This window comes from Eschrichtius robustus, chromosome 5 (genome assembly GCF_028021215.1).
Source record: "Eschrichtius robustus isolate mEscRob2 chromosome 5, mEscRob2.pri, whole genome shotgun sequence".
Taxonomy (NCBI): domain Eukaryota; kingdom Metazoa; phylum Chordata; class Mammalia; order Artiodactyla; family Eschrichtiidae; genus Eschrichtius; species Eschrichtius robustus.
In genome coordinates, this window is record NC_090828.1 from 236,584 (window position 1) to 259,697 (window position 23,114).

Below are 23,114 nucleotides of genomic sequence, written 5' to 3' on the forward strand. Positions count from 1 at the left end.
GGCGGTGCCCAGGGCCTCCCAGGGATGACAGAAGAGAGGCTAGACAGAGTCCCCGGCGCCATCCCTCCAGGCCTCCAGGACGTGGACGTTCTTGGGGGGCTTGTCGGGGAACTGCAGGGTGTACAGGCGGGCCACGTACTGGAGCTCGGGCATGACCATCCTCTGACACATGTGCAGCGTTTGGTTGTCCAGGCCCGGCCTGAGGTTGTAGCCCAGGATGTCGGCCCTGCCGGATTGGCAGGGGCGCAGCCGGCGGTCGGTGACCTGCGACTTGCCCTTGGGCGTGCCATCCTGCAAGCACAGGGCCGCCAGCCCGCGCGGCCGCTCCCGCCGCCGCTCCTCGGAGCGCAGCCGCCGCGGGCCCAGCTCTGCGCGCAGCCGGGCCCAGAAGGTGCGGTCCAAGTGCTGTTAGAGGCGCCAGTCCAGGGCGCGCCAGCGCTTAGCGCGCTCCTGGCCCGCGGTCGTCAGGCTGGCGACGCGGCGCGGGCTGCGCAAACTGAGCCTGCAGGTGACCACGTCGTCCAGCCGCCAGCGCAGCAGGCGCCTCGGCAGCACCGTGGACTCGTCGAAGTGCTCCGCGATGAGCCCCAGCTGGAAGCGCGGCTCCACGTCGGCCAGGCGCGCGCGCACGTAGCCCTCCTCGGGCGGCACGTCGTGGTCGAAGCCAACGTCGAATCACATGCTGTTCCGGGCGTAGGCGTGGCGCAAGCCCAGGCTCGGGTTGTAGTAGGTCCGCGACGACGCCAGGAAGTCTTCCAGGCTGGCGACGCCCCTGAAGGCGGGGACGTAGCCCTTGTAGTAGATGAAGGAGGACTGCAGCTGGAAGACGGGGTTTCTGAGGATGGAAAAGTAGGTGTTGCTGGGCATGACTTTCTGCACCTGTTCGGTGACAGAACAGGAAGGGCTGGTGACGCTCCGGACTCCTTCTTAGCGGCCCCCCCGGAGGCAGGTGGTGTCTCCTCCCCCGCTCCCCACCCCGCAGCACACCTGAACCTGCCCCCTGTGCTCTGCCCCATCGCCTCCCCGACCCGGCCTCCCTGCATCCAGTCCAGGCCTCCTGGCTCCCCTGGCCGCGACTCTCCACCAGCATCCGGAGTGACCCTAAAACACCTAAAACCGGGCCAGGCCCTTCACCCCCACCCTTCCCCCTCACCCCCGCTAAGCCTTTCGGAAGGAGGTCAGAGAAGACCCCGGGAGGAGGTGACCTCTAAGCTGAGACCCGAATGACCCAGAGAAGGAGCTGTGAAGAGCCTCCCCACCAGAGGGGACAGCTCGTGCAAAGGGCCTGGGGTGGGAAGAGCTGGCGGGTTTGGCAACCAGGAGGAGGCGGGAGAGGAAGAGGGAGAGGGCGGTAGACCCTGGGGTGCCCACCGCAGGCGACTGGCAGCCGGGAGGGGGCTGCGGGGGGCCTCACCAGCCCCCATGCAAGGTTCCGGCCTGGCGCACACCCCCACGGCGTCAGCCTCTCCGGTCCCGGCTGGTCACACCGCAAAGCCAGGGAGCTGCGCGGGCCTGGAACCGAGCCCCGCCCCCCGGGAGCCCCGCCCCCCGCCGCACCTCCCGCCGGTTGAGCCTCAGGTGGTCGCACATGATGCTGAAGCGCCGCTCGGGGCTGCCCTGCTCAACTCCCTCCACGTAGCGCGCCAGGAAGAGCTAGGAGTAGCCCAGGTAGAAGCGGCCGCCGGCCGGCAGCGCCACCGCCAGGTTGTGCGTCTCGGCGAAGCGGAAGAGGGTGTTGAGCACGGTGCTGCTGGCCGTCTTGTGCGTCTTGAGGAACATGACGTTGGTCACGGGGGGCCCCTCATCCTGGCCCCCGAGGGGGCTGGGGGGAGAGCACAGCCGCCATCGGCCAGGGAGCCCCCGCGCTTCCCCACCCGGAGACCTCCACCCAGCAACCCCGGAAGCTGGAGGCCCTCAGACCTTCTCCCGGCACCGTGCTCCCGCAACCCACACTCCTTGCACTGGCGACACCCCAACCCAGCCCCATCACTGAGCTCCCCTTACCTTGGAGACCCCAGCCCTGCAGCCCTGCACGACCACTGGCACAGACACCGTTGCTTCGTGAGTGGCCGCACTATCTGGCCCCGCACACTGCAGGTTGGGCTCCCAGGCCCTGGCTCCCCGCCCCCCCAACCTCCTGTCTCGCTCCGAGGCCACCGGCATGGCTCTGGCCCTGCCACCCAGGCCCCGTGGCTGGCGTTTCTTGGCTGACCCTTCATGCCGAGGCCAGCTGACCTCACTGCAGGGCGGGAGTGGACGCCGGTGCCCACTCCCGTGATCCCACAGTGGCACCCACCCAGCTGTGGAAGCCAGCCTGGAGCAACAGGTGCCCTCCCTGCCCCAACGCAGAGCCCCAAAACAGGGCCGGTAAGAGTGACCCAGGAGGGTGGGGGACAGGATGCAGAGGCTTGTGCCAGCCCCGGGGACAGTTGAGGGGTAGGCAAAGATACCCGGGGGCTTTGACACTCCCCCCTCTCCTGTGGACATCAACCAGAGGGGTGGGGGCTGGCCTGGGGCTGGAGGGCCCTTCCAGCAGCCAGGCTAAAGCACTGGGCCTGGGTGGCCATCAGTGTGGACCCTGGGCTTCACAGAGGTCATACCACCAACAAGCAGGGGAACAGCGGTCCTGACCTCCCCAGCCCTGCCTCGCCGTCACCCGCTGCCCAGGACACCCCCAGCCCGGGCCCAGAGTCAACCCTCCCGTAGCCCTACCCGGAGGCCTGGGCAGCTTACTGCCCATGGGAGACACTGGGAGGCCCCCGGGAGACAGGGTGACCGTAAGGAAGGGCCCACTCCTCCATTACAGAGGAGAGACTGAGGCCCTGAGGGAGGCGTGGCCCACCACCGTCACGGCCAGTGCTGGGTGCCTCCCAGAGGTGGGCAGGCTGGGGTCCCGCTACTGCTCTGGGAGGGGGCAGCGCCCAGACCTCAGGCTACCTAACTCTGGACTCACGGCACGAGCAGCCCGACGTCCATGTGGAGGAAGCCAGCCAGCAGGAACACTGTCAGGGCCAGGAGGAGGATGGCCCAGAAGCACCTGTGGGCAGGGGGAAGCCCTTCAGCCCCCAAGTCAGGGGCCCGGGAGGAGCCAGCACTGCCCACCCCCATTCCTACCCCGTCCACCTCCCCATTGTCCATGTAACAGCTTGTATCCAACACCTGCTACTGTGCGCTGGCCCATAGGGGCCCTGGGGTGAGGGGGTGAAACCCGGGATGGGCATGAATCATCAGACTCTACCCCCACCGGGTCCCCCTACCACACCATCCACTGCTCAGAAGCCAGAAGAAGCCAAGAGGGGAACCCACTCCCTGGGGTGGGGGGCAGAGAAGGGTGATCTGGTGGGCAGAGGTGAAAGCAGGTCCGGGGACCCCCAACCCTAAGCAGGGCCCCCTGAGAGACTGTGGCACATCAAGGGAGGGAGGGGCCCACCAGAGGGGAGCCTTGGGGGACCTGCCTGGGTGCCAGGAGCTCGGCACGTGGGGTGCAGGCCATGGTCCCTGGGCCAGAACACCCAAGGGAAATGCTGTGACCGTGTCAGGGAAGAGACAGAGCTGGGACAAGGGGCGCCCCTCGGAGCTGGGCAGTGACCGCCTCCTATGTCCTGCCATCCCGTGGACAAAGAAGCTGCAGTGTCAGCCATGAGGGGCCTCCCTGGCCCTCACCACCCCAAGGGCCACTTCGGACTGAGAAAGGGAGAGGAAGCCCCAGCCAGTCTCGGCTGTGTCAGCCACCTGCAGGCCGCCCCAAATTTACATCCCCAGCCTTGGCTTGCCCCAAATCTCCACTGGGGTGTCCAAAGGCATCGCAGCCGCCAAGGTCCACACCACTGCTCCTGCCCTGCCCTCCAAACCTAGCCCACCCACAGGGGACAGCGGCTCCTTCCACCTGCTCTGGCCACATGGCCCCCCATCTTCTGTCTCGACCCACGCCACTCCCAGACCCTGGGGGCCTGGTTACTCCCACCTGCGTCCCTGCCCCCCATGGTCCACTCTCCCTCAGCAGCCCAAAGGACCCTTTTATTAAAAAGCCCAAGGTGCTCAAACCCTTGATTAAACCCCTTAACTGAAAAGGCTCTTCTGCTAAAACCCTCCAGGAAAATGCATGTCTTCCCAGCAGCTCCCCAGGCCCCCTGCCCCTCCCCCCCCCCACTCTGCAGCCACTGCCCTCCTCCTGCTCCTCAAAAATCCAGCCCCAGGGCCTCTGTACTCACGAGGCTTCAGCAGGGGACACTCTTCCCAGTTACTGCACGACCCACCCCCAGCTCCTCTGGGCTCAGGCTCGGGCTCGGGCTCGGGCTCGGGGCGGGGGGTCTCCCCAACCTCCCTGCAGCACTGCTCACCCCACCCCTCGTTGTCTCTCCCTTCAGCCTCACTGCCACCTGAGGGGGTTGCATATGCGTCTGTCTGTTTGTGGTCTGTGCTGCCCACTAGCGTGTAAGCTCCTCGGTTCCTGGAAGGGCAGCTGGCATGTGCAAGATGCTCAGCTCGTATTTGCCGAGTAAGTGAGTGAAACCAAGCACACGCCCCGCCCCCCCCCCCCCCCCCACCGCGGACCTCCTGGTTTGAGCTGGCGTGGGATGCAGGGGGAGGGGAAACCATGGGGCGGGGACAGGTTTTGATGTGGGGGGAGCAAATCTGTTGAGTGTGAAATGTCCTGAGACACCCAGTGCAGATGCCAGGCAGTGACTAGAAAGGGAGTCTGGAGCTCAAGGAGTTGCTGGGGCCAGGACACACATTTGCACATCAGCATAAAAACCCATGTCAGTTGGAGCCTCGGCCGCAAGAATCAGAAAACAACGGTGGACTTTCCTCACCAATCTAGAAGCTTGGGAGGGAAGCCACTGGTTCTGGCAGACTCAGCCCCACCACGCTGAGGATGTGGACATCTCTCTCTCCACACATGTGGCCTCATAGTCACAAGATGGCTGCCAAGCTCCAGCCATCACATCAACATTTGGATCAGCAAGAAGGGAGAAGGGACAGGACCAGCCATGATAAGGAACCAAAGGCCTTTTAGAAGCCTCTAGCAAACCTCCACTTCCATCTTGTTGGCCAAAATTCGGTCACATGGTCACCCCCAACTGCAAGGGGGTGCTGGGAAAGCATTACTTAGTGTTTACAGCCTCTGTGGTGGTTGGGGTTGGGGCGGGGGGAAGGGAGAAGGTGATGGGTGTCAGCCTCATCTACATTTGTGTAGCTCTACGGGAATGGTGGGCTGCAGCCTGGGCCTAGCTGGGCTTGCCCTGGAGGCAGACACATCTCTGAAGGAAATACAAGTGGCCTTCTCGCACGTGGCCTGGCTCGCGGCCCAGGACCCCGGTGTCCCAGCCAGCAGCAAGAACAACCCGCAAGTCAGGCCTGCTTAGCCCAGATGTTCAGGCTGCAGACACGTTCCGGATGTCTGCATACGGAGTTCACGACAGGCGGCCCTGGACACAGAGCCACCGCACGGCACTGCCCCGCCCTAGCACGGCCTCAGTGGAGTGTTGGCAAAGCCACCGTCTTCGGGGCCTCCTCAGCGGCTGCGGCCCCTGTTTGCATCGAGGTGTTTTGGCCCCGATTTTCCAGCGAGCGGGACGCCGGGTGGTTGCTGGGTAGAGGGCCACCGGGACCCCTCACTTGGCCGGGACAGCACCTCCCCCGTCACGTCTCACCGCTCCTTTCCCTCCTGCAGACGGGAGCAAGCCGGGGAGACAGGGCCTGTCCCTCCGCCTGAGACAGCCTAGGGGCTGCAGCCTCTTCTGAGCTTCTGGCCCCCGTCACGCCTGGCGCACGGCCCGACCATCCCACCAACTGGGTGATGCGGATGGCTCAGCAACCTGACCTCCTGCAGACGGGAGGTGCCTATGCAGACCTGCGTGTGCTCGCCTTGACTTTGCCAATAACCGCGTGAACCTTGGCTTCTGAGCTCCTGAGGGGAGTGACCCTGGGAGGAGCCGCCCAGCCCAGGCACCCGTCACCAGGTGGGTGGGTGCCTATCACCTGTTCCCAGACACCTGGGAAGATTTCACAACTGCCTTTCGCAGGTCGGTCCCAAGTTTCACAGCCTTTCCTTTCACAGCCTTTCCAACACCCTCCTCATCCACCTGCTTCCTGCTTATGAGTCAGAGCCAAGTCCCTGGGCCTCTCCTCAGGCTGATCTGAGGTCAGGCGGTGAGCTTCAGACTTCCCCAGTCTGAAGAAGGAGAAGGAAAAGAAGGACAAGAGCAGAGTCCTCCTGGAACCTAACTCTGGGACCCGAGTCTCCACGCAGCCTGTGCCCGGCAGGGCAGGCTGTCCCTCGGGCTCCAGCAACGTGGAGGGGCAGCTGGTACCAGGAAGGCCTCTGGGGGTGGGGGGAGATGGAGGGCATGGCAGGGGCTGGAGGGGACAAGGGGGGTCGTGCCACACAGGCCATGGCCTCTCAGTGTAGGAGGGGGCAAGTCACAGGTGTGAGGGGACCAGATGACATACCTGCACTCAAAGAGCTTGGCACCTGGAGTGGACCCAAGGATGAGCTTCCTGATTGGACTGGGGCTTCTACATAGGGCTTTACGGGGTACATAAGAGTGTTACAGGCAAATAGAGGAAGAGGAATTCTAACCAGGGGGAAACACGAGGGAGAAGAAGCCTGGAAGGAAAGGGCAAAGCATGGCAGCTCCATTGGGGGTGGGGGTGACACTAGGACAGCAGGGAGACCAGACCCAGGCATTATATGAACCACTCTTTTTTTTTTTAATAGAATTATCTCTTTTCATTTTATTTAAGTAAATTATTTATTTTATTTTTGACTGTGTTGGGTCTTCGTTGCTGCGCGAGGGCTTTCTCTAGTTGTGACGAGCGGGGCTACTCTTCGCCATGGTGCATGGGCCTCTCATTGTGGTGGCTTCTCTTGTTGCGAAGCACGGGCTCTAGGCGCGCAAGCTTCAGTAGTTGCAGCACGCAGGCTCAGTAGTTGTGGCTCGCAGGATCCAGAGCTCAGGCTCAGTAGTTGTGGTGCACGGGCTTAGTTGCTTCACAGCATGTGGGATCTTCCCGGACCAGGGCTCGAACCCGTGTCCCCTGCATTGGCAGGCGGATTCTTAACCACTGCGCCACCAGGGAAGTCCATATGAACCACTCTTAACCCTCCCGAAACTGAAACTCAGAAGTGGATTCACACTGGCCCGCACTGCTAGGCCAGAAATGGCTGTTCATGTGCTGCCCTGTGGGACCCCCCTGGCCCCCTGGCCCCCTGGCCCCAAGCGAGGCGTAGGTCCCACCGCCCACAGCTGCGGCCACCACTCCTCTGCTCTGGGGGAAGGAGATGGCCAGACCTCTGCACAAAACAGTCTCGAAGTTTAACATAATCCCCCAAAGAGAATTTTTAAGAAGTCAATTCTAAAGTTCAGAAGGGGGGCTTCCCTGGTGGCATAGTGGTTAAGAATCCGCCTGCCAATGTAGGGGACATGGATTCGATCCCTGGTCCAGGAAGATCCCACATGCCGCGGAGCAACAAAGCGCGTGCACCACAACTACTGAGCCTGCACTCTAGAGCCCGCGAGCCACAACTACTGAAGCCCGCGTGCCTAGAGCCCGTGCTTCGCAACAAGAGAAGCCACCACAATGAGAAGCCTGCACGCCGCAACGAAGAGTAGCCCCTGCTCGCCACAACTAGAGAAAGCCCGTGTGCAGCAACAGACCCAACGCAGCCAAAAAAAAAAAAATTTAAAGTTCAGATGGAAGCAAATCATACAGTAATAGCAGGAAAATTCTGAACAATGTCAGGGAACACAGGTTCTAGGAAGTGTAGAAAGTCCCAGAGGAGACCCAGAGTGCGCGGAGGGCACGTGATGATAAAGTGGGGCTTTCCAGGGAGGGGAGCAGCGGGTCACCACAAGCGGGCCCCAGTGCCAGATCCCCACCTCACCCCATCGATCAGAATAAATTGGTCAAAGATGTCAACACACGGTCATGGTGTGGCCAGGCTGTCCCTCCTGGGGCTGCTGCTCTGATTGGCGCTGCCTTTCGGAACCTCAGAGCCTTTGCCCAGCAAAGATGTATCCAGGGATTTATTCCATAGTCACCCCACGTTCCCTGATCTTGACACCAACATGCTCTGCCCCATGGAGTCCCCACACGCTAGGACACGGCGAAGAGGCCTGTGGCCCAGGCCGAGTTAACCAGCGGCCACACTGTCCCCGCTCGCAGTGGTCCCCGCTGCCGGCCCATCCGGGGAATAAACAGACGGAGCAATGCGCTGGCGGCCTTCCATACGGGGCAGGGCAGGGAAATCACCTCGGGGCCAGGACTCCAGGCAGAAGTTCCGGCAGCGGTCGAGATCTGAGATACGTCCAGCAGGACACGTCCAGCAGGACAGCCCGACAGGACCGAGCGGCACCACCGTCTCCTGGGTGCTGGCCCTGGGAAGCGAACAGAGGGGGTGCTGGTGCGGATCTGCAGAGACCGGACTCGGTCGCGACGTTCCCCTCCCGCAGGAAGTGCCGGGTCCGTGTGTCCAGGGTCTGTCTTCGGAGCTCTCAACAGGATTTTGTCGTTTTCGTTACCTAGGTCCAGAGCCTCGCGTGTTTACTGCAATCTGCTGGGTTTTGTTGCCATTGTAAACGAATGTTAATTCACATTCCTTTTCTTGGTGCTTATCACTAGAGCAGAAGAAACTTTGTTTAAAGGTGCGTTGTATCCAGTCACTTCCAGCCCCTTTACACGCCTCTTGTGGCCGAATCCTAGCGTTCCCGTGCCTGCTGTGACAGGGCGCTCCGGGCCCGTCCTGTACACCTGCCGGCCCAGCCTGGGACCGGCCCCATCGCCAAGAGGGCCTGGTCTCACTGGTAGGAAATGGGCTTTGGGGACCACAGTCTGGGCCGGCGGTGCTGGCTGCTCTGGGAAGCTCGCAGTTTCTGGGCCCCTCAGCAGACGGAGCGGGGAACTCCCCGGGAGTCCACACCCACACGTCGCTCCGACACCACACGGCAGCTCTTCGGGGACCCTCTCTCCCAGGGAAGCGTGGTCCCAGACACAGGCTGGGGGACTTCGAGCCCCCGCCATCGCTTCCTCACGTCATACACACGGCCTCAAGGTCGAGCCGTTTTGGGCACACGCCGTCCCCTCTCTCCACCACTTTCAGCTCCTACTACACCTGCGTCTCCAGGTCACACAGACGTGATACGAGCTTCTCCCACCCCCACCTTCGGGTCATTGTCTCCCGATGCTCCCTTGAGCCCTCATGACCAAGAGCTTGGGACCCGCCTCAGAGAGGCTCCCAGGAGGCAAAGGTGGAGCCTTAACAAGCGTAGGACTACAGTGGATGGAGGGTCACCGATAGGCTTACACCAGGGTGGGGCCGGATGGGGCCGGATGGGCCAGGGCCCCTGCGTTGGCCCCGAGTGCAGCGGCGAGGCACAGCGAGACCCTGCAGCCAGCACAGGAGCTGGGTCCCGGCTGCAGGCACGGTTCCGGGGCCGGTCGTCTGCACCGAGGTAGAAGGGACAGGTTTTCCCAAACCCCAAAGGGGTACAACTCCTAGAAGGCCACACCCTGGTCACGGGCTCACAGGTTCCCGCCCTACAGTTGAGCCACTTCTGCTGAGCTCCTGAGACCCTCCCAGGGAAGACGGCTTGTCAGCCCTGGAGCCCGAGTGCCGACCACCGCCGTGGTTTCACAGCCCAGTAGAGTTAGAGTTTAACCCCTGCTGGATGGGACGTTAACCAGCCTGGCTTTTCCCTTCAGTCTCACCCATTCCTGACTTTGCTCCGACACATAAAACTCCCTTCCGCAAACACTGCACATTTGCTGGCCCCTTCAGAGGAGCTGGCGGAATTCCGGCACACACTGACCATCTGTTCGAAGGTTCTGCTTTAACATTTACAATAAGCCCTTTGACCTTAAGGCAACAAGTTCTCCACAGCTGCCCAAGAGCAAGGACGTCTTCAGAGAAATCCCTCGTTTCTAAAGAGAGGCTCTTCCTTTGCAAAAGTCCCTCTGGTCCCATCGCCTGCGGGGTCAGCAGGGTCTTGGGTGTTGAATGGGCCGGGTGGTCAGCCCAGCAGGGCTGACGCACCGGGAGCCACTTATCCAGGGCTGCAAAGGTGTGGGGTGTTCTTCCCAGCCGAGGGATGGAGTCCCCGGGGAGCCAGGCCTCCCGCGTCTGCCTCACCCCCCGGGGCTACTCACAGGCGTCCGTTCCTTAGGGCCAGCCCAGCGGCTGCACAGCTTTGGGGAAATTGGTATGGGAATTACATGTCGATAAAGCTGTTTGTAAAAAATAAAAAATAATTAGAAATATTTTTAAAGAGTTCAGCTTCTAAAAAACTTTGGAAAGCCAATAATTGTGGAAAAATAATTAAATATAGCTGAAAATTATAAACCATGTAACATTGCTTTGAGGGCTGTTGGCTAAAAAGCCTTCCTACCATCCCCAAGGACCTGGCCGCTCAAACAAAGCATTCTCGGTGAAGCTCCCTTTTCTTCAGGGTTGGCCTGCATCACTCAGTGGATAAACTCCAAAGAGCCTCAAACTTCCTGCGTCTGGAACCCAAGCATGGGGGCTCTGGCTGCCCTCCTCAGGGACAGGGTTGGTTTCCAGGGGTTGCCAGCTGGCCGACACCCCTCGGTCAGGCTTTGCTATTAGGGTCACAGAGTGCGGGCCCCAGAAGTGGCAGCAGCCAACCCTGCAGCAGAGGGACCAGGAGCCGTTGGGGTCTGCGGGACGGGGCGCTGCTCCCATTCCAGTGGGGGCCGGCAGGAGGAGCTCAAGGCCCCCAGCCCCCCAGGCCCAGGCCCAGGTAAGCAGCTGGCTGACCGCTGAGCGCCCCCAGGTGGGGCCGTTCCCAGGCTGTTCAGAGAGAATTCCTGGGCATCTGAGTAAGAACCAATAAAAGATCTAAAATTATGGGTAATAAAGAGCCTTAGGACAAGGACATCCCATCTCCAACTCAGGGAAGTTCTCCAGAACGACATAGAACTGAAGGTCTGACTGCCATTCTGTGGTCAGCCAATTGTAGCCAGAACCCAGAAACACAGTACCCGACAAACTCCAGCAGCACAGGCGGAGGACCTGGAGGCCCGGGCTACACGTGGTCACCTGCCTCTCTCTCTCTCTCCCTCTCTCTCTCCCGGTGGTCCCACAGCCTGAAGGAAGCAGGTATGGGCTGAAAAGAGCTAGCCCTCCCTCTCACACACATACGAGGTCAAACTTACAAAGCCTTCCATCTGTCCTCTGGCTTTTTCTCCTCTGGCTGATCTAGGGCCCCAACCCAGGGCTCTTGTGTAGGATCCAAAGTGGTCAGATAAAACCGCCCCCCCCGAAAGTGGTCACTGCTGGTTCGTCCATCCATTGTCCCTTCAGCTGGTCCTTGTTGATCCCCAGTGCATAAGGCATGTGGACAAGCTGAGGGGGTAGGTACAGCAGGAGCATTTAATTAGCACAGGCCGAGGATAAGACAGAACAGTTACTCAGGGCTCCCCCCTCACAGAAGAGCACTTGGCCAGAAAGGACGTATCCTCGGGAAACCAGGCCCCTCCCTGGCTCAGCCATTGGAGAAGAGCAGGGAGATGCCGGCCCCCTGTCCCCCCACAGACGCGTCAGCACGAGGCCTGGCGCAGGGCGGCCTAAGGTCTCCTTGGGGCTGGGGACGGTGTGATCAGGGAGAGTGGAGGCCATGGGCCGATGAGTCCGGAGCACACGGCCAACCATATAAAGGCCAAACCAAAAAGAATCAGGGACAGGGGCCCGGATGTCCAAACTCAACATCCCCCAAATAATAGAGAGAGGGAGTGTGGGCCACCCTCCACCCAGGGGCTCCTTCCAAAAAAAAGAAAAGAAAGTCACTTTGTCACGCCTGCAGGGTGTGACAGAGGAGAAACGTGGCCACAGACGCCTGGACCCACACCCACTCCCCACCTGCCACCCTCCCTTTGAATCGGGAATGACTGGGCCGTGTCTTGACAGGAAGTGATGTTGTGGGGTGCTGAGGCCAGCAGCTTCCGCTTCTGCTCCCCCAAAACACCATCCTGAGACGGCCCCCCAAGGAAGCTGTTGTGCCACTTTCCGTGGGAGGAAACCGAGGCGCCCCAGTTGAGAGCCAGTGAGCAAGGGGCTGGCCAGGGCCTTGCGGCCCCACCGCCGTCCAGCTGAACGCCGCCGCCGGGTGGCGCGCCAGCCGAGACACTGACCCTGAGAAACAGCTCAGCATCACCTTGCACGGCCGGGTCTCTGGTGGTTCGTTACAAGATTGCTGATACAAGGAAAACCCAGGGTGGCCCGTGTCCCCGCCACCCCACGGGGACCTCCAAATCCTTCCCCAAACACCACTGCTTCATGCTGTACAGCCTGGGTGGTGTTTTCTCAACTCCGGGCTGCACCACATTTGCCTTGAAGGCAATTCAGTGGGTCACACCACCAGCACTGGAGGTTGTAGCCAACACCCTTAAAGAATAGAATAGACTAGAGCAAAATAGAACGGAAAGAATAGCATAGGATGGATATAGAATAGAATAGATATAGAGTAGAACGGGATGGGGTGAGACAGATACAGAATAGAAAAGAATAAACATAGACTAGATTAAATATGGAGTAGAACAGAACAGACGAGAGAGTGTCTGAGAGCGTGGGGTGCAGTAAGGCTGCGGGGAGACTTGTCTAGATCGACACACTCACAAAGATTCACGTGTGTCCCCGACAGCGATGAGCCATGTTCCTTCCACCCAGGTCACCATGGAAACACGTCCACTCTGCCACATCAGTCGGGTGCCATCCTGCCTCTGCGCCTCATGCTTAGGCCAAGGAGTCCCCTTGTCCACTGAGAAGTGGCTGCCCCAGGCCCAGGCGTCCAAGTCCAGGGCAGGAAACGTGCAGGCCGTCGGCAGTTCTGACACACGGCAGCCGAGATCCTGTCTCACAACCTCTCTGGCCAGTTTCCTTGGGACCCCCGGCCCCTGCCTGCCCCACACTCGCCCTGGTGCAGTGCCTTCCTTCCCTGCCCCCCACCCCACATGCCTAGACACGCCCTCTTCTTGGGGGAGAAGGTCAGCCCCTTCTGCAGTCACCACCCCTCCCTGGGGACAGCATCGCATGGCCGCTGACTTCGGGGGACCACAAAGTCCTCCAGATGCCGGTGCTTCCTGGGCTTCGGTGGGCTGTGGGGTGCAGGGGCCACACAGCCGGCCCCTCCTCCGGCCCCGCAGGTGCCAGCGTCCAGACTCAGGACTCGAAGCGCCTGGAGCTGCCCAGGGAAGGAGCCGCCTATCCGGCAGCAGAGGCGTGAACAGTCTGCTGACACGTCCTCTCAGCGTCTGGGGGCGCAGGAGGAGGAGGGGACCGGCAGGCACTGTCATCCTGGTCTCCCCCGAGCTCCCAGTGTGGCCCCCAGGCTCGGGCTACCTTGGAGCCCAGGTGAGCCCCCCAGACACCACAGAGGCGCCTCCCGTGCCCACCACCCCTCCCGGCCTTGCTGGGGCGACATGAAGCTGGCGGGGCCACAGCCCTGCCCTCTGGACCCCTGCAGGTTGTGCCACCAGGGGCAACCCGGGCCGGGCTGGTGGTCACTGCCTTTGCCACAGAGGTGAATGCGAGGCCGGTGTCCTGGGCCCCTTTTTCCAGGGAGCTGCTCCCAGCAAGTGCCAGGGGCCCATTAGCTGGGAAGACACAAGACAACGGGCAAAGTTCTTGCCGTGTGGCTCTGGGGAAGCTTCTCTGGCTCGGAGAGCAGCCCTGGGGCAGATCCGGCTTGGCCCTCGAGAGGTGCCGGGCCAGGAGGCCAGCGGGGGGAGAGTGCGACCTCGCAGCCTTTGGGCCTCTGCCTTCCTCAGTCTGGGCACGTCCTCCTCCCGCCCCACCCCTGCCCCGGACAGGCCCTCGACTGGGGTGGTCAGCCTCCGGGTCAAGATGGCCAGGCCTCAGAGCCGCCCTCACGCCAGACAGCGCCTTCCAGGAGGCCCGGGACTGGGTCGGTCCATGGAGACGGGAACCGCTGCAGGCATCTGGGGGCGTGTCTTTCAGCCAGTGGATTCCTCGGTCCACCCACAGGTCCCACCGGCCCCCAGCACCCCCTCCTCCAGCACGTTCCCCGGAGCCCCCAGGGGACGCCTCACCTTGGCCAACCGCCTCTGCAGACACCCGTCCACCGGTCACGGACCGGCCAGCGCACTGACCCTCTGGTGCCAGGACACGTTTCAGGCACAAGCCAGACTCTTCCTGAGGGCGCTGGAGGCTCCATGCAGAGTCAACCCATCGACTGCAAGCATCCTGGCTGGTCCACACCGCCCGCCCCGGGCTGTTTCTGGCCCCCCATCCAGCCCACACGTGGCCACCACAGCTGTACAGCAGCAGACTGTTGCCAAGCCCGCTGCCCTGTTCCCTCCACTCCTGCACCCACATACACAGTTTCCCCACCCTCAGAGCTGGCCCGAGGGCCTGGAGTCAGAGACACAGCCCCACATAGGTCCACACAGCCCCCAGGGGGTCACACAGCCTTCCACGGGGTCAAACAGCCTTCCACGGGGTCACAGCCCCCCACGGGGTCACACGGCTTTCCACGGGGTCACACAGCCTTCCGCGGGGTCACACAGCCTCCCACGGGGTCACACAGCCTTCCACGAGGTCACAGCCTTCCACGGGGTCACACAGCCCCCCACGGGGTTACACAGCCTTCCACGGGGTCACACAGCCTTCCACGGGGTCACACAGCCTTCCATGGGGTCACACAGCCCCCCACGGGGTCACACAGCCTTCCACGGGGTCACACAGCCTTCCACGGGGTCACACAGCTTCCCACGGGGTCACACAGCCTTCCACGGGGTCACACAGCCCCCCACGGGGTTACACAGCCTTCCACGGAGTCACACAGCTTCCCACGGGGTCACACAGCCCCCAGGGGGTCACACAGCCTTCCACGGGGTCACACAGCCTTCCACGGGGTCACACAGCTTCCCACGGGGTCACACAGCCTTCCACGGGGTCACACAGCCTTCCACGGGGTCACACAGCTTCCCACGGGGTCACACAGCCTTCCATGGGGTCGCACAGCCTTCCACAGGGTCACACAGCACCCCACAGGGTTACACAGCCTTCCACGGAGTCACACAGCTTCCCACGGGGTCACACAGCCCCCAGGGGGTCACACAGCCTTCCACGGGGTCACACAGCCTTCCATGGGGTCACACAGCCTTCCACGGGGTCACAGCCCCCACGGGATCACACAGCCCCCCACGGAGTCACACAGCTTCCCACGGGGTCACACAGCTTCCCACGGCGTCACGCAGCCCCCAGGGGGTCACACAGCCTTCCACGGGGTCACACAGCCTTCCACGGGGTCACACAGCCTTCCATGGGGTCACACAGCCCCCCACGGGGTCTCACAGCCTTCCACGGGGCCACACAGCCCCCCACGGGGTCACACAGCTTCCCACGGGGTCACACAGCCTTCCACGGGGTCACACAGACCCCCACGGGGACGCACAGCCTTCCACGGGGTCGCACAGACCCCCACAGGCACTCCCTGGGGCTCAGTACCCCAGGAGATGTTAGTTCCCAGAAACAGCTGACCTTGAACAACCAGAAACACAGGTTTTCCAGAAGCCCGAAGGAAATGGCCAAGGCCAGGACTTGGGGACATTTGGGGACCCATCCCAATGGCTGCCATACAGTCAGCGACTCCGAAACCTTGGTCTGGGGTCCCCGGCAGAGAGGAGCCTGGCGGCGATCCCCCCAAGTCAGGGTCACCCCAAGCCTTGAGGCAGCTGAGGAGGGTTCGTTTCCTAAACACCACAGGCCAGGAGACTCACTGAGACCCTTCGCCCCACCCGGCAGAAGAAGTCTAGTCCCTGTTCCAGGCCGCTCCTCTGGCCTTCCAGGGCCACTGGGCTCACCCACCGGCCCATGGTTGTCCCCTCTCTGTCCCCGTGGCGCCCAGATCTGCCCGCACGGCCGAGCCTGCCTGTGCCCTGTCCGCAGGGCCGCGGGCCGGTCTGCCTGCCAAGCCCAGGGCGCTGGCCAAGCAAGAGGAGCCTCCAGATGTTTCCACAATTCGAGGAAAATCAACAAGAGGCTCCAGACGGCCAGTGCCGTCGAGCGCTGTGGGGACAGCGGCTCCATGCAGCCCCTTCCTTCAGGGCTTTGAGCTGCACCCGTGAGCCTGGGACGCTCAGAGCGGCCGCCACCCCGGCCTTGTGTCCCAGCAGCCAGCGATGGCGCCTGACCCCTTCTGCAGGGCCTCCCATGCCTGCCAAGTGCACGGGGCCAGGACAGCCCACGGGACCCAGGCTTGACCCCAAATAGTGGGGTGACACCCCTCAGCCGTCATGCCACCCCTCTCGGCTGGCCCTCCAGGGGAGCCCATCCTCACCCAAGAAAGGGGAGTCACCTCTACAAAGAGGTTGATCATGCCCACCCCCCAGGCCCTCAGAGGGGCGGCAGCGGGGCAAGGGGAGGGCACCCAGAGGCACTGGAATCTCCCAGAAGCAGGTGGGGTGAGCCAGGAAAGAAAAAGAAGGCACGTCCAGACCACACCCACCTCCCCTCCAAACGGTGCTGAAAAGTCTAATTCCCTCCGTTACACACGGGGAAGCAGTGCCATTTACTACCCACAGGTGGCAGGCACGGGCGCCCGCACCCGTCAGGGGACACCCTCTAAGTGGCTCAGGGCCCCTAGCCAACATCCTAAAATGCACACGTGGATAACTGGCCCTAAAGTGCCGGGAGGTGGCCAGGGACACGGCCAGTGCCGCAGGAAGGCGACCGCAGGACCGAGGCCAGCAGGCCCTGACCCCAGCAGCCGACCACCCAGGCCTTAAGCCCAAGCACCAAATCGCCGTCTCCTCGGCCCAGGGCCCACACCCATCACCCACCCCCCCAGGCACAGGACAAGGCCCAGGCCTGGAAGGAAGGGGAGGGGTTCCGCGCTGTCTGAAATGAAGCCCAAGGAGGGTGAATTCAGGGAAGTATCCCCCAGTCCACATCAACTTCCCAGAAGGGCCTGTTTCTGCCAGGCTCTCAGGCTCCCAGGACTGAAGAAGTGCTTTGTCTGCCGCGCTGACCCAGAGCCCCTGCCTTACCTCTGCAAGCCCCCCGGAGCAGACAGCATGCTGGCAGGTGGCGGTCCGGCCTGGCCCCGCTGCCACACTCTGGCTGGGAGCCGCAGGGCACAGGTACCAGTCTGGGTGTGACGCTTGGAACTCGACTCCCAGAGAAGCTCACCCGCCAGCCCAGCCCCGGTGGGAGGCCACGCCTTCCACCCTCACCCCAAGCCCAGGGCTTAACATAGCGTTCTCAGGAGGAACCGGACCTTCCCTGGGGCCCGGCTGGTGCCGCGTGCGGAGTCTGGCTCCTTGCACGGGCCTCCCATCCCGGCTCGCCGCCGTGGGGCTGCTACCTGCTCACCCCGCCCCAGTGCAGGTCAGTCGGCCCAGGTGGGCTGGGGGCAGCCGTGGGCATCGTCAAGGCCTCTGGGACCAGAAGGCAGCACAAGATGCGAACGTTCATGAGTCAGCCAACAGCTCTGAGGACGAGGGGGGAACAGGCCAAGTCAAGCGCTCTCCTCCCTTCCTTCTTCTCAAAAGCTTGATCTATACCAGGAGAAAGTTAACTATTATTTACATCCTGGGCTGGAAAAGAACTTTGGGAAGAGGACACCCCAGTAGAAAATAAACAAAAAATTTAGTAGATTTTACTCCATGGAAGTACATTTCTCTCCTTGGGAAATAAATAAATAGAATTCAAAGACAAACAACAGACTCGGGGAAACGTCTGCAGCATTTTTACCAAACGTTAAGTACAGAAGGAAAAGACAAAATCCCCACGGCACAGTGGGTGGCCACCGTGGAGTGTCCGCCCCACCCCGACCAACCCTGTGGGCTTTGGCAGCATGGGCTTTGGGGGTCACCTCCCCGCCTCGCCGCGGCCGGGCACCTCTGGGGCCACCTGTCCACAGGCCCCCTCTGTGCCAGCGAGGCAGGGCTCCCAGTTCGGTCGGCACCCATCGCGATGGGTGGGTAGGAATAGGCTCGGGACCTTCCCACGCCTCTGGCGAGTCTGGCGGAGCGGCCTCTGGTGCTGGCACTCATGTCCCCTCCGAGGGCACCTCTGGCCCAGCAGGAGCTGGGGAGCAGGGGTGCAGCTCAGAGTGCAGGGAGCCCGCACCCCAAAATGCTCGACTGAAAGGGTTGGGGAGAAGGCTGAGGCTCCCCCCCCGTCCTCGGTGGCGGTTCCGGGAGGGTCTTCCTTCGGGGGAGCTGCAGCCCAGCACCATGTATTTCACTTCTATAAGGGCGTGGGGGGTGAAGAGAGAAAAAGACGGAAGCGCTACACGCACGGCACCCGGCCTCACCGGGGAGTCCCCACCTACGACGCACTGGCGCTGAGACAGACCCCCGAAGGCTCCAGCGCGCGGCGGCCGCTAGGACATGCGGGGGGAACAAGGGCACGTCCCACCTGCTGCATCGCCACCCCTCACACCTCACAGGCCACCAAAGCCACACAGCCGAGCCCCGGGACAAGGGGCAGGGCATCGGCCACTCGAAGCCACCCTCTGTCCCCGGGGTCCCCTGGTCCAGTCCCCTCCCAGCACAGGGAGCCCCCGCTTTGCTCTGGTCACCAAGCCCTGGGCAGGGGTGGCTGGTCCTCCCCGTCGTGCAGGGCGGAGGGTTTCCTCGGCTTTCTCGGGGTCCCCCTCCCCGGCCAAGAGGCAGGTGTCCGCCTGGCTCCGCAGGGAGCCGCAGTAAACAGCCATCGCTACGGCTTCGAAGGGCCATTCCTCCCGCAGTCAACAAGGCCACACGCGGCCCCGGCTCTCCCAGGGAAAGGGGCATCCTGCCTGACCACTTACCCGGGGAAAGGAGCCCCAGCCTGGGCGCAAAACCGGGACCCTCTGGCCGGGGGTGGGGGTGCTAAGGGCCACACGTGGGGACGCTCGGGGCAGAGACCCCACTCCCCCACCCACTGGGGGACTCAAGATTTCATGGTTGTTTCAAATGTTTCCCTTCCTCCAAATGTACCTCAGGCCTCCGACACTTGGTGATGGAGCTGGGAGGAAGGGCCGTTGAGCTGAGACCCCAAGAGGCACCCAGGGCCCCACCTGAGGGGACAGGGGAGACCACAGAGCCTCAGCCCTGAAGGCGCAGCCGGGGTCCTGGGGTGATGGGGGCCGGACGCTGGGCGGGGCCAAAGGATCCCGGGCAGGGAGAGTGGGCCATGTGGGGGAGGCCCAGGGGTCATTCACGGCATCCCTGGCTCAGGTCTGGGCTGGGGGTGCAGAACAGGACAAAGCAACGTGACATGGAGCATAGGTGGGCCCAGGGACAGAGGGAGGGGGCCAGCTGTGACTCATGGTCCCGGATGGAGCCCCCATGAGCCCAGGGTCTGGGGACTCCAGGGGTAGATGGAACACCAAGAAGACTCCAACAAAGTCTGGGAGCAGGTGCGGTGCCCCTGCCGGCAGAGCCGCACCCTGAGGGCTGAAGGTCACCTCCGTGCCTGCCCAGCTGGAGAGCCCATGCCCAGCCCGCCCTGCCAGCCCCTCCTTCCCGCGTGAGGGACAGTTTAATGGGTGCAGGGCTCTGTCTCCTCTAGCCCAGCCCTGCTCCCACCCATGCTCTGTGCTGGGCGTGTGGCCTGGGTCCTGCGGGGTGGGCGGCGCCGGGCCGGACCCACGGCGGGACGGGAGGCCCACAGGTATTTGTCTCCTCTTCCCTTGGCTCTGCATGAACAGTAAGGCAGGGGTGGCTGTGAGCCAGGGGCTGGCAGAGCCAGCAGGGAAGGGCTCCCTCCAGTCCAGAGCCCGGGAAACGCGCCCCCGTCACGAGCCCAGGGCTCGGGGAAGCCAGCGCCAGGACCCCTGCCCGCTGACCGCCGGCAGCCCCTCCGAGCTCCGGCCGGTACCCGTGAACCTCAGGAGCCGGCTCGGACCCGGGGCAGGGGCGCTGCAGCCTAAGCACCGCTGCCCCCAGCTCTCTGCTTCTGGGTCCAGGGGCCAGCCAAGAATCCCAGCAGCCAGGTCGAGCGGGTTCCACCCAGCACCCACCTCCCTCGCTGTCCCGAGGGCCCACGGCCATGGAATGGGAAGATGGCTCTGGGCACTGCCCAAAAGCAAAGGGACATCAGCTGATTTCACGGCCACCGTCCCACGGGACACCTCTGCACCACCTCAGGGGGAGGGGAGCGGAAGAGAGGCCCCAGGGGAGACAGGCCCGCCAGGGCCACCCCGGAAGCTCCTCCTCACACACCCCTGCACCAGGAGCTGCTCTAGAAAGTTCCCAGGACTCGGTTGTCCCGCAGGGCTGGGGGAGGGCAGGGCTGATGTTCCCTGGGGTGGGGGGTCACCCAAGGGCCGTCGTGAGTGCGTCCAGCAGCGCGCCCGTCCCAGGAAGGGGCCATGTCCCCACTGCCCATGTGGCCTTCGGGGCCTGAGCAGGACAACCCAGCCTGTCCTCCACGGGCCCCTGAGGTCCAAGGTGCCTCAAGCCTAGGACGGCGGGTGGTGTGCCAGGCAGAAGCGGGGCTGGTGGGGCAGCCGAGCGCACCCCCCGTCCTGGTGGAGGTCAGGGAGGAGGTGGAGGAGTGGGCCTGAGCCGGCATCCTGTGTGAGCGAGGTCAGGGGTCAGGCACACTACTCCACGGCCAGTCACCTCCACCTCTCCGTGGGGTCAGCATCCTGGTGGACACCCGCAGGGGGCCCTCCCTGCAGGGCCACGAGGTCCCCAGTCTTCCTCTGAGCCCCCTGGGTCCTGGACCACAAGTCCTGAGCTGGCAGGGCGGAGACTCTGCTCCCCTGCAGGCCTGGCAGGGCTGCCCACCCCCTAGCCACAACCCATCCCTGGGGCTGAGGGGTGGGCGGCCTCCTTGCTCCCCCTGGCTCCCCGACAGCCTGCTTGCACCCCTGCCTGGGGCTTTCCTCCCACCCCGGGCCCCCTTCAGCCGCTCTCCGCGGCCTCCGCTCTGAGCGGTCCTCTTACGTAACCTCTTCTCACACTGCAGCAGCTTAGAGGTTTTAAGGTGAAAATCAGAAGCTTTTTCTTTTTCTTTTTAATAAATTTATATTATTTATTTTATTTTTGGCTGTGTTGGGTCTTCGTTGCTGTGCGCGGGCTTCTCATTGCGGTGGCTTCTCTTGTTGCGGAGCACGGGCTCTAGGCATGTGGGCTCAGTAGTTGTGGCACGTGGGCTCAGTAGTTGTGGCACGTGAGCTCAGTAGTTGTGGCTCGTGGGTTCTAGAGCGCAGGCTCAGTACTTGTGGCGCACAGGCTCAGCTGCTCCTCGGCACGTGGGATCTTCCCGGAGCAGGGCTGGAACCCGTGTCCCCGCACTGGCAGGTGGGCTCCTAACCACTGCGCCACCAGGGAAGCCCCCCCAGAAGCTTTTTTTAAGCCAAACCCAACAGCGCCCTCAGCCCCTCCCTCGCCACCTGCAGGCACATGTGGAGCCTGTCCTCGGGCAAGTGTCCGGTGAGGAGCCGCTTCGGGAGGTGGGTGGTCTCCCCCTGCCCCCACCCCGCCGCGGGGTCCACTCCTGGTCCGAAGGTGCCTGTTGTTGGCGCCCAGCCTGCCTGGCTCCCTCTCTCTGCCTGTGACGTTTCGTGTGACCGCAGAGCCCGCAAGGCTCTGGATGGGTGAGCCTCCCCAGGCCCCACCTTGACACGCGCTCCGGGTGTCCTGCTGTCTGCGCCTGCGGCCCCGGGGAGGGCACGTGTTCTCCGCGGGCACAGCCCACACCCGGGCTCTGCGGTGTGGTCCACACGGCCCATGTCCCCGCAGGTTCTGAGAGTCGCCTGCTGGATGCGACGGGGTTTCCTCTGGTCTTCCTGCCGTTCTAGCAGGTTTTTCTGGACGTGTGAAAACCCAAGACCTCCCTGTCCTTGCGGAGCCCACGTTTTACCATCACATAAGCGGGGGTCCGGCTGGCTGGCCTCCTTCCCGTGTTCCCTCCGCAGGCCGCGTTGTTTCACTGATTCCAGGACACCATCCACCAAGACAGCACAAAGACCAGCGGACAGGGGGCCTCAGAGGCTGAAGGGAACCATCGCTGGTTGGGGGGGGGGAGGGCAGAGAAAACGGCATATCCCACCCCAGCCACTGTGGGTCCTGAAACAAGGCCCCTGGCCCGCGGCGCCGCACCCCAGGCCTCGTCTCCAGCAGGGAATGCCTGGTGTGTGCCTGCCTTCTATGACCCGCCACTGCCACCTCCTCCACCCAGGGCGCTGGGCAGGGCAGCCCCGGCTCCGTCCCAGAAACAACTGGGAAAACGCCAGCCTCAAACCTGGGTTCCAGAGGGTCAGAAGCTGAGCACCACGGGCCATCCGCTGACCTTGGACGGATGGAGGAGAGACAGGCGAGCCACCAGGGCTCTCGGGAGCTCCATCGTGCTGAGTGCCCAGCTGGGGATGACGGAAGAGGGGACAGAGCCAGCCATGGGGCCAGCAAGGCCGGAGGGACCCACTGCAGGGCCCCCCAGGCAGGCCCTGGAACCAGGCGAGGCCACAGGCAGCCGAGAACGGGTGGGGAGGGGACCTGCGTTTTAAATCCTGGCAGAGAGCAGGAAGGGTCAGTTGGAGGCAGTCACGGGTGTCCCGACACGCCCGCCCTGCTGGGCCGGCATGGGGGCTGGAGATGGGCCCTGGCCCAGGCCCTGAAATCATGCTGGGGCCAAGATACCCCCAGGAGAGCACCCACCTCCCCCAGGGTGTGTCCCATCCGCAGCCAGAGGACCCTGGCCGGGCAGGTGGACCCAGGCCAGCCGCGTCAGCAGGGGCAGGGGCTTGTGTCCCCTTCGGACCAGGCTCTGCTGGGGCTGCCCCTCTCCTGTGTGACAGGGGAGGGGACCGTGGATGCAGCCCATGCCCGGCCTCACCCATCCAGCCCAGCAGCAGCCATGGGACCTCTGAATCAGTTTGCGCCTGGTTTGTTCACGTTTTATGAGAGTGTATGGGCACTTGGCAAAAAAAAAAAGGCAAAGCATCCCAAAAACATAGAAAATGACATCTCCTCCCCACCCAACCCGGCCTCCAGGCACCCAAAGTGAGTCCCAGCCGCGGTCTTGACACGCAGGAAGGTTCTGTTTGAACCGGCTTCCAAGAGTCGACGGCCTTTCTCAGAAGCAGGAGGTGAGCTGCCCCCTCCATACCCTCCTCTGGCCGTCCCTCTGTCCAGGG

General features: G+C 63.0%; 1 protein-coding gene across 1 annotated transcript; it reads right to left on the bottom strand.

The window, feature by feature from the left end:
- Positions 1-39: 39 nt before the first annotated feature.
- Positions 40-9,024, bottom strand: GAL3ST2 (galactose-3-O-sulfotransferase 2). Its single transcript, XM_068545400.1, is given in 7 exon segments — positions 40-879; positions 1,558-1,822; positions 2,954-3,037; positions 6,230-6,325; positions 6,454-6,475; positions 8,257-8,381; positions 8,924-9,024. Coding segments are annotated over 7 exon segments (1,533 nt in total).
- Between the last annotated feature and the right edge of the window lie 14,090 nt (positions 9,025-23,114).